Source organism: Manacus vitellinus, unplaced genomic scaffold (assembly GCF_001715985.3).
Source record: "Manacus vitellinus isolate BGI_N305 unplaced genomic scaffold, ASM171598v3 scaffold_0_pilon, whole genome shotgun sequence".
NCBI classification, from domain to species: Eukaryota; Metazoa; Chordata; class Aves; order Passeriformes; family Pipridae; genus Manacus; species Manacus vitellinus.
In genome coordinates this window covers 38,434,070-38,445,514 of record NW_021938789.1, presented here as the reverse complement: position 1 = coordinate 38,445,514, position 11,445 = coordinate 38,434,070, and the positions used below count along the sequence as shown (strand labels likewise).

Here is an 11,445-nt window from a genome sequence, read left to right as displayed (position 1 = left end):
CTCAAAACATCATGTTATTAGAATGCCCACTTCCATTGACTCAAGGGCGATAATATATATGTCTTTTGGCTTTTTTTAAATGAGACCTTTTTTTGCCAGCAACCTCTGGTGTTTTTTTCTATCCCTCTTTCAATTTCTTGTAGCCACACACAGCTTGTGAAGTAGGGAGTGGGGCAAGGGGAAACTTTTCGGATTCACTTTATGGCAGTTGCTTTCAAGTTGTTGTGGACTATGCTAAATGCTATTAATAAAACTGCAATTCTCTGTGAAATGTTTTATATCCTAATTTTACAAGGGGCATGTCAAAATACCATTTTTGAAAGTCATCAGAGGAGACTATTTCTCAGTTTGGTATTGGTGGTAGCAGTTTGTGAGTAGCCATTTCTGCCTTTTGCTTCAAGTTCAACCTATGTTACTTACTGCTTGGTCACACAACTGCAGAGATAAGAAATAAACGAAGCAAAGCTTTTAAAATATGACCTTGAAATTATAAAGTTTGGTAGGACATTTGAAGAAATATATACCTCAAAATGCTCTTTATCTCCTAAAAAAAACCTTAACGGCCTTCATCTGACAGTACTGTGTGTATATTAAAAGCTAGAAAACAATTATTAAAAAAACTTCAAAAGATATTCCTTCTTTTCTAAGGACTATTAAACATTTGTGTGCGTTTGGTATAAATACACACTTTGGGATTGGTATTTGTCAAGAAACCTTGAATCTGGAGCTGGATTGGATTGTGTGAAAGGTCAGTTCCAAACTTAGAAGGTAGGTTTCTCCATTTAATAGATTGCAGGTGGATGAGCTTGGTGTAGTGACCAAGAAGAAGTAGTTTGCAAAGAAAGCCTGGGGTTTGTGGTAAGGTATTTTAAAGGATGGAGACTATAACTTAGAGGTAAATAGATTTGAATTCTGAGCAGCTGTTAATTATTCAAATAGCTGAGTTTTTTTTCTTTTCGTTGTTCTAGTCCAAGAAAAAAGGTCTGAGCTTTGAGGAGAAGAGAGCTCGCATGATGGAGATCTTTTTCGAAACAGTAAGTAACTTGTAATTATCCTGCATTTACATTGGTGGGAAAGCATGTCCTGAAAGGAGCTTAACTGCAGATCAACTCTGTATCCCAGTATGCATTTCACTGATGCCCTGTGTCATCAGTTAATAAATTACAGGCACAAAGTTTCCTTCATTTAGCTTCTAATCAGGTGGATCATCTCCTGGTGGAGCCAAGGCATGGACATGCACAGATGTGTTAAAATCTTTATGTGCTACCTATGCACATTGTCTCTTTTTGAGTCTTGTTACCATAAGAGGGACAGTAGGAGATTAGGAGGTAGCTCACTGCATTTTAGGGGAAAAGGAAAAAAAATCTGAGTGTTAGAAAAGTTGAGAGCAGACCTAGAAGAGGTCCTTGGGGGGAAGAGACCTGGAGATACAAAAGCAGAGCTTCAGTTGTATGTTATCCATATGTTATCCACCGTGTTTCACCTATTAAAAAAAGTACTGTGACCCAAGTACTTGAGCAATGTGGTGCATCTGGTGCTGGCAATCTGACCTGGGCTCTGTGTGCCCTAAGGGCTTTATGGTCTAACTAGGCAAAATATGGTGACTTTACAGTACCAAAGGAAAGAACAGGGCTTGTTACAATAATAGTATTTTTCTTATTATTTAATTCTCAAGAACATTCCAGTTCTGTTGAGGAATATGCAGCCCATTTCCCTAGCAAAACCAAAACATACAGTGTATTTTCTACTTGCTGTTGTTGGCATTGATTTAGTATAAGAAACACTCAGGCTTAGATGATGCTGTCATTTGGAACTAAATTGTCTTTCATGTTTTGCACAGAAAGATGTGTTCCAGTTGAAGGATATAGAGAAGATTGCTCCAAAAGAAAAAGGGATTAGTAAGTGTTTATGAAAGTTATTTCCCTTGAACCATTAATCATTTTTGGGGCAGGTCAAGTAGCGTAAATTTTCCTGGCTACAATTTTAGGCCTGTGGTTGTAATAATGGAAAAAATATCTAGAATGGGAAACTGGTCAATGGCAGGGCTGTAGTGTTAAAAGTGACATGGGATGGGGGCTTTCCTAGGCTCTAAGTTGCTTGACTTGCAGTGACTTTCAGTGTATGAAATCATTATATGCACTCGGGTTTTAAAGATCTGTTTGTAATGTCATAAATATTTTAAAATGCTAGTCCAAACATACACCAACAGTGTTCTGTTGAGCTGTTCCCCTCCAAAAATGGCTGGACAGCTGTAGATGGAAGGAGTTTTTCTTTTCAATGAAAGCCTTCCTCATGAGATCCATTGGTTTAGGATTAGGTCCAAGAGGATTTATCTTATGCTGTTGAATTGTTTTATATGTTCCTCATTCTTCTTCCTTCTATGTTCATTGACAAAAGGGGGGCAAAGCAGAATGTTCATGTAGTTACCACTGTCCTTGACTGTCATATCTTGGTGGCATTGCAAGAGTAAATGAACTTGCTGAAAGAACTGCAGATGTAAATATCACAAAGCTGAGTTTTTCAATTGTGTCAGCAGCTAACAGGCACTCATGGGCTTCTGAAGAGACGTGGTGCTTGTCTTGATTGGTTTGCAAATGCGTATATTCAGTTGTAATTTGTGGTAAATACAAGCAGTAGAATTTAATATTTAAAAATCAACTGTAGAGTTTCTAAAACCATTAACATCTTTGAATAATCCAAAGTCATCCAGCCTCTGCATATGAAGGCATTTAGCCACACAACACAAGCCCCAGTTACTCTGAAAAGAAAAATGACTAGCCTGTGGAAAGGCCCCGTCCTGGCATCCAACCTATGGCTTCCAAAACATAGATTTTGATCTGGGATCCCTTTTAGACTAGAAATTGAACATCAAATACCAAAACCCATAAATGAGCTCCAAAGTCTTTATATCTTCAACACTTGAGGATAATATAACGATTTTGCTTTGTTAACAGGCATCATTTTTTAAAATGGTGACTTATACCACAGATTTGCTAAAAAATTATCAATTATGTTCAGAAACGCTTTGGGTCCTTGTAACTGCAGGTGAGGTTCTGTATTGGAACAAAATCAAGAGTAGAATCTGTCCCTCCTGAGTCTGTAGACACATGGCTTTAGTACCTCTGCTGCTATTAAATGCTTTGATAAGCATTATGAAGTGAAATGTAATTACACTCCTAATCAAGAAATTGTAAATTAATCCATATTAAAATTAAGATTGCAGACAACTTCTGAAGTACCTCTCATGGGTTTGTTATGGTATTGTACTGTGCTATGCGTGTATGTTGTATGGTACTCATGAGTGGTGTTTTGCAAATAACTGTTAGCAGATGTGCAGAATAGCAGTCTTGAGGAACAAACTGCTGATTTCAAAGAGATTCATGCTTTCAAGGGAAGCTTCTGGCATGGTGGGTGTCCTCTTGAAATCTTCTAGCTAGCTGACTAATATTAGAGTAAAATATTCATACAGGTGATTATAGATGGTGGGTTGTTTATTCATAATTCTCCATAGTTTAGATGCTATGCAGTTCTAATTTGATATTTTTGCTTTTGTTAGCCTCGATGTCAGTGAAGGAGATTCTGCAAAGCCTAGTTGACGATGGCATGGTGGACACTGATAGAATTGGAACTTCCAATTATTTCTGGGCTTTTCCAAGTAAAGCTCTTCATGCCAGGAAGCGTAAATTGGAGGAGTTGGAGTCTCAGGTAAATTTATTTTATGAAAAATACTTCTTTATCTGAATGGGTTTGCTTTTCTTATACCCCCTGATCATTCTTGTTTATATCTCTTGTGTACAAATGTACATGCCCACACACAAAGATTTTTACTATAGGAATTATCTGTCACACATGGTAGGATGTTCTCATTATCTTACTGTCACATCAGAAAAATGTTGGAAGTTCTTGTTGGAGCTTGAGAACACTTTTTATCTATTTGGTGCTGGAAGTATGTTATTCATGATGCAAAGTGTCATTTAAGGACTCAAAATATTTAGGTAGTGTATGGTTTTGTGTCTCTTACATAATGTAGGCCATCCTGTGGTAATAATGTAAAAGTCATGAGTGCTGAAATGCATAACCTGAGTAAATGTGGCAGTGGTTTCTCATTATGGCCATTGTGCTTTCCTCTCTGCTTTATCTATGGCTTAATTTGTGAGCACTTCTGTAATCCCATACTGTACTTATAGTAGGAGAGAAGAACAAATTGGTCATGAATCAAGGAATCAAAGAATGGCTGAGGTTGGAAGGGACCTCTGGAGACCATCTAGTCCAATTCCCTGCTAGAGCAGGTTCACCTGGAGCAGGTTGCACATGATCACATCCGGGTTATAAGAGAAGGAGACTCCACAGCATCTCTGGGCAGCCTGTTCCAGTGCTCTGTCACCCTCGAAGGAAAGAAGTTTTTCCTCTTACTTACATGGAACTTCCTATTTGTGCCTGTTGACTCTTGTCTTCTCACTGGGCACCACTGAAAAGAGTCTGGCTCCATCCTGTAGACACCTGCCCTCACAGTCATCTCTTCTCCAGATGCACAGGCCCAGCTCCCTCAGCCTTTCCTTGTAAGAATAGTGCTCCAGTCCCCTCATCATCTCCATAGCCCTCTGTAATTGCTTGTCTTTCCTGAATTGGGCAGAGCACTCCTGATGCAGCCTCACCAGGGTGGAGTAGAGGGGAAGGGTAGGCTCTTCTGCAGAAGAGCAAGGCAGTCTTTTGTTGCAGCATTGCTGTTCTGTTGGTCTGGTTCTTAACTACTTCTTAGGAACTGTCTTTCTTGCTTCTTCTAATGGGAGTGGGAAAGCATCTGTTTTTCAGTTTATTTGCAACGGGAGTATACGATAACAAGATCAACAAAATAGATTTATGAGACCATGTGTGATTGCACCACAACACTGCCAAGTTTTCCCGTGCTTATTTAGCATTATAGTCTTTAATAAAAAAATCATTTGAATTAATGCAAAATTATTGGTAGCATCTGAACATTTTTACAGACTTTGTTTTCTTCAGGCATAGCTCTGGTATCATCATGGCCTTCTTATGTGCAGTGTTGTCAACTTCAGCTACTTCATTATATTTATACAATTATATCAAGATAATTAAAAAAAAAAAAAGTTTTTTTCCCCAGCTTGAATTGAAAAAGGAGTTTGATTTAACTGGATATAGTTGCACTGTTTTCAAGGATGGACTTAATCTGGCACTACTGAGCTTAAATTAATTTTTATGAACTGGTAGTAACAATGCACTGATTCTTACTCCAGTGAAGTTTCATCTGTCTGAAACAAGAGATTAGTTTAACTCTGCACTGACTTGGAACTGAATTCCCTAGCAAAGTTACTCAACTTACTAGTATATTCATGAAAGTTTTAGATCAGGCTGTTTACTCTGCCAGAACATAAATGCCACCTGAGCAATTGAACAAATACATGCCAGAATTCTGTCTCTGTTCACCAAACGGTCTGGTGCCATTGTCTTGTTCAGTGCAAATGATTTGCTCTTGTGATTTTTCTGTTGTTGCTCATACTCCATATTATACTCAAGTAGCTGAATGAAGGAGTTGGTTGGTTCTCTGCCCTTGGGCCTAGTCCCATCATGAATTTCAAAGATAATTGGTCAAGCAGGTCTCTAGCATACCCTGATGAATGTCTTGCAGAATCCAACTAATGTGTTCCACCATAAATATCCTGGAGTTATCTACAAAAATATGCTGTACTGCTTTAAATGTACTTTTACATTATTAAACACAAAACCGTCTATTATTGTGGAATTATAATAAGCATGTAGTTACTGTATTGTAACATCATTTTATGATTATTTCTGTGTAGGAAGTAAACCATGCTGATATGAACAGTTTTGCAACATAAAACTATTAAAAAGAAATATTTTTATACCAGACCCTCATTTGCAAACCAAGTCCTGCTCCTTGTATGTGGGTTTATTGGTATAAGAGCTCTCTTTAGACCATGTTATGAGTCTTGTAAAGTACTTCTATTCATTACCTCGCTTTTCTGATGAGACTTGAAATGTTTCAGCATTTCAGGGAAAAGCATTTTTACTAGCTGAACATAACTTCCCTGTTGACACAGTGGAAAGATGGCATTTTCAATTTATAGCTCTCTGAACATTTTTACAAGATGATAACAGATTCTGTCTGTGAGTTCAAATTAGCTGTTTTGGTGTTTGTAGTCTTCTTGATGTGAACACATACAGATTTTCTTAAGGGTTTCTAAACCCAGTCACCGTGTATCACAAAACTTCCTGTCAGAACATGTAAAGCAGAAGAAAAAAGTCAGCTATTTTACCATTTCTGTTGCATGTTGCCTTTGATCATTCCTGTATACAGCTTTTGGCATGCTGAGAAATATGCTTTGTTTCTGTGTCTTGTCCAGATTGATTGGTAACTTGTGAGTTGGTCTCCTTCTTTAGCAGTTAAAAGCCAGAATCAAGCTGCCTTACTTAAAGCATGTTTAAAAATCCAGCAGTTTAGTTCATACTGCAGTTAAGGCTTTTTACCAGGAGACAATATCTTTGTCTCCTGAGGGTAAATAGTGAAGGAAAGGAGTGATCCCTAATGCTGAACTAAGACATTTGAAAATAATTTGGAGGAACAGAACAATCTTCTCCGTGATGCAAATCCTTCTATTAATTCATATCACTGAGGCTTAGGTTTGACAGGTTGGGCCTGCTACAGGACCTTTTGCCTGCATACATTGGTACTTCAGCATGTTCTAGACAAGTTGCTCATAGCATTCTGTATCTTACAGAACTTGTGATTGTGGGGAGGCTGGTTTGGGAACTGTTCTTGAAAGAGTTCTTTTGTTTCAGATTTTTTAGTGATTAATAAGCCACACCCCAATTTACTCAGTAGCAAAGAAGTCTGACTCAGTATTCATGATGAAGAGCAAGCCAGTTTTGCCCAGATGTTTGAAGTTGCACTTCACAGGGCTTCTGGTATACCCTAGATTTTTTTTCTATAAGGATATATGACATCATTAGTGTGATCCCTTTGTGCAGCGCTATGACAATTAAAAATAATGCTAAAGTTTCTTGACAGCTCACCTCCCTGACCCCACCTTTCAGCTTGCTTTTGTGGGGGCAGGTGTTTGGAGAGGGGCACTAATCCCTGAACTTATATATGTGGCAAACTTGTGCTGATCTAATTAGGTTTAGGATCTTGGTGCTGCCCTCTAACTCAGAGTTACTGTTTGGACTTCTTCCTGTTTTTCTGAAAAGCAAGGACAGCAGATGCTTCTGCTGCTGTTTTTTCCAGTAGCTCACAGAGTAAGAGAATTGCTAAGTAGGTGCCTGTGGAGTTTGTATTGATTTATTTTGCAGTGACATGGCTGCTTTTAAAGGTTTATACCTTCTGCCAGATGTTTGTTCTTCATCTCTTGGTTATGCTTATGCAGCTGTGAAGGGGACCACTGAAAAAGTGAAAGAAGTTGGAAGTTGCATTGTAGTTAGATGGGTTTATACACACATTTGGTTTGTTTGCATGTGGCAGTTGCATTTAGTTAGATGGGTACAGCTATGAGATGGTGAAACCATAGCAAGGGTGTGGACTGAGAAATACTGTTTTAACAATGTTTGTAAGTGAAGAAATTTTTAGTGGAACCTCACCTGTCCAGAGAGCTGTGGAAGCTTTACTGGCAGGGTGCTTAGGTTGTGAGTTTTTTCCTTTAATAAGAAAAGGATATGGTTTTATTCTTTATCAGTATTTTCCTGCTGTATTCTGAAGCTTTGAGTAACCTGTGATCACTTATAGTTAGATAAAATGAGATTTTATTCTCGGCATAACAATATTGGATGCTTGGGGTTTTTATTAAACTAACAAAGAATTTGACTTGCACCATGTAACAGAAAGATCATCATTTATTGGTGATTCCACTGCTTTTTGTTGATTGTGTAGCCTGCATAAAATGAGGAGACTGGATAATGACAGCCATGTTCAATCTTGGGCAAGAGCTGCCAATGTGTTTCATAAAATTAGCTCCCTTGCGTATTTGGGGTTTTGTATTGTTCTGCTGGATGTGTTGTTGCAGAAGGGACATGAATGTGAAGGATATGTTGCCTGCTAAAGAGGAGAAGACGTATGCAGCCAAAAACTTGACAACAGTGTTATCAGGTAGGAAATGGCCTATCAATGAGTGAGGAAAAGAGAAACCTTTCTGATGTAGCCGTAGTATAAACAGATTCAGCTTAGATTTTCTTTCATTTTTTCGTCTGTGTCTTGGGTAAACACTTGCAACTGTTCTAGGTGATTTAATGCTGGTTTGCATTTTGCTTTGTAGTGGCTTCAATTAAGCATTAATTGAAGTAACTAGTAACAGTGAGCCTTTGTCTCACAAGGGCTGATGAGTCTGCAAACCATGATCCTCAGAAGCCATGAGGAGTGTCCCATCTCTCCAGCACGTTGTCTGCCATAACCAGTGTGACAGAGGGCATCTCAGCTGGAGTTGCACAGGGCAGGTTTAGTACTGACATGGCAGGGCCTAAGGGAGGCAGAAGCAATTTCAATGGTCCTTGGTGACATTGAAGAGTGTCTGGCATTCAGTATGACAGGCATATATGTTGGAACCATAAGGTTATAGAGGATTGCCATAAGCATAATGTAGTACTTTAAGCAGATAGGGACCTGAAATACCAAGTACTTCAAAGATATTGTGGTTGTTAGTGTAACTATTGAGAGTATTGGGAGTACTGTAGTCCAATAGCTTGGGGAAACAACCAGTTTGCTTCCTTTCCTCCGTCTGGTGTTGTAACAGTTCATTTCACTGTTCAGTTCAAACCCGTTCATTTCACTGTGTTATTGTTGTTTGTCTCACCTTATTTCTCCTGGTGTTGCTTTCCCGGGGGTTAATCTTTTGTATTCTTAGGCTTTGCAAGGGAAAGTTTAACAGCAAACAGTATTAGAGCTTCTGTTCCAACTGAGAGCAGGATGGTGTCATGTTGCACTGCAAAAAAGATTGAACAGAATCTTTGCGAGCAGGATACAGGATGGACTTTTTGTGCTGTTTCCTGTGCTCGCATCAAAATACTCATGAGCAACAGAGATTTGAGAGTTTATGGCAATTTTTTTTCTCCCACCAAGCATTGCATTGGGCCAGTGTTAATTAAGATAAAAAGGATTAGTTGATGTTTCATTCCTTAAATCCCTGCCCTAGGGTTGGTAAGAGGAGGGATTTTCACTTCCCATGACTTGTATATTGAGCCAAGGGAAGTATTTAGAAGTCAATACATCCTAACTCTCATTTGGCAGCTAGTTTAAAACAAAACAAAACAAAAAACCCTACCGAAAAACCAACATGTTGAAATAAAGTGACTTCATATGTATCAAATTGATTGTACTTATGAGCATTGAAATATGAAAAGCAAAAGGATTTATTTTAGTAAAAAAATAACCTGAGGCAATGCTATATTAGGAAATGCTTATGTTAGGAATGCACATTGTTTGAAAATAGTTAATGGAAAAAAATAATCGTATTGTGAGTAGTGTGGCTTGAATCATCCTGAAGATATTTGACAACATAACTAAAAGGAGAGAACCATGTTTGTTTAGAATGCACACAGAACATTTTGAGTTTTAACTATCAGAAAGTTCTTTCAAGATGCAGCTTGGGTTTATTTCTATCCTTTTAGGTGTATTTTTCCTCCTTAAATACTGTGACTGGGTTACTGCATGGGAAGTTGTTAAACAGAGTCCGATTGAGACCACTGACTGAAGTTCAGGAAACTTCTGCTGCCCAAACTGTTTCAGTCTGAGCAGCCTCTTCCTTAATCCAGTTGATTCACTAAGTTGTTGGGGTATTTCCACAGTTTGATTGCTTCTGGACTGCAAGTAGGTACAAATGCTCAGTGGTGGCTGGCTAAAAGCAACCCTGAATGGAGGTACAAATCCGTGGAGATGTCATGTTCAGTGAGGAGTAATAAGCCTGATGGTGCTTGGAGTCGGGTGATGTTGCTGAAGCTGCTGGACAAGATGTGCCCTGGCTGCCGCTTTGAATCAGTAGGGAGTGCCTGCAGGCCCTATTGTTGTGAAGCAAGCTTTTGGCATTGCTTTGTACCTCAGCAGATGGTACACTATCGGCCCTTACCAAAGCTCCTTGCATACCTCAGGTCTCTATTGCAATTTTCAGCCTCTGACGGTTCTGAATTCAGGATCTCACTGGGGGTTTTTTGCCTTATGGAAGTGATGAGCTGTTCTTACAGGTGCATGTGCAACACCTTTAGAATCCATGACCTAATGCTTTTGACAGAACAGGTTATTTTTTTGGATGTAAGATTTTCACATTATGATCAGTTGAAAAGCTGTAGTAATGCAGTATTCAGTGTGTTTTTAAACAACTTTTTTCATTTATCGAAAATAAAGGACTTGCAGGCATAAAGCGTCTTAAGGTTTATCATGATTTTAAGCTTTACTGAAATACCTTTTAGAAAAGCTCAACGCTATCTTTTTGTATATATTTTATTAATGATAGGGAGTAGGTGGCGTAGTTAAAGAATTGTCCTCTAAAACCAGAGAAGTACATCAGAACTTCTGCAGCTAATGCCTGTGACTTGTGTTAGGAATTATTTATTTAGGCGTTTTTCTCGTTCATTGATTTAGACATATGTATGCTTACAATTTAATTTTGCTAGCTTGAAGAAAATATAATAGATGTCCCTTTCCAGGAAAAATAAAAGTCTAATTGCTAAAGATGTCTGTCTTTTAATGCCCATTATAAGGCCTTGAGCAACCTGGTCTAGTGGGAGGCATCCCTCCCCATGGCAGATGGTCTTTAAGGTCCATTCCAACCCTTAAGATTCTGTGATTCTATAATATATAGGCAGGATCCCAGTGTGTTGACTAACGTGTTAGAGCAGTCTTCCCATATCCATGCTGGGCCTCCCTTTTTCCCTCTTATTTGAGGACATGTCATTTAGCTTTCTCCTTATTTATTTAGTTATTCTTCCTTGGGTCAGCCTGGCCACTTTGATAGTCTGCAGCCCCAGTGTGCTGAGTGATTCCATTTAATTCTGCCTCACTTTTTTTTTTTTTCTCTTGCATAGTCATGACTCTCCCAACAGAGGCAATTAGTGACCCCTCCCTGCTGCAGGCTTTCACTCACCTGTACACTTTATTTGAACTAAAGGACTAGACTCATAAAGAAAAGGCCCACTGCAAAGCTGGTATGGTCTGACTAGTTAACGTCATACCATCCAGAGGGAGCTGGAGCAGTGAAGAGCTCCCTTTAAAACAAGAATTTGTTTAAAATTTAAGGCTGAGAATTTGCATCATTTAAACATTGCAGATACGTTGATTTTATCTGTGCTGGTTTGTTTGTTGATCCTGTAAAGCTTATTCTCTGGATTAGTCTCCTGGAAAATGCTAATAACATTTTATTTGAACAGTCCAGGGTTTTTGTTAGCCTCTTTGCATCTTGCATGTGAAAAATGGTGATGCCTTGAAAT

General features: G+C 38.6%; 1 protein-coding gene across 3 annotated transcripts in view; it reads left to right on the top strand.

Annotated features, from left to right (window-relative positions):
- The first annotated feature begins 676 nt into the window (after positions 1-676).
- MND1 (meiotic nuclear divisions 1) overlaps positions 677-11,445 on the top strand; it is a 55,067-nt gene continuing 44,298 nt past the window's right edge. Inside the window, exons 1-4 of one of the 3 annotated variants that reach the window (XM_018081474.2) lie at positions 677-748; positions 969-1,034; positions 1,841-1,898; positions 3,557-3,705. In XM_018081474.2, coding sequence (XP_017936963.1) covers positions 1,011-1,034; positions 1,841-1,898; positions 3,557-3,705 — 231 coding nt within the window. In that variant the 5' untranslated portion in view covers positions 677-748; positions 969-1,010. The remainder of the gene's footprint in view (positions 749-968; positions 1,035-1,840; positions 1,899-3,556; positions 3,706-11,445) is intronic. The other 2 variants (XM_029961533.1, XM_008933159.3) reach the window with 2 other exon arrangements.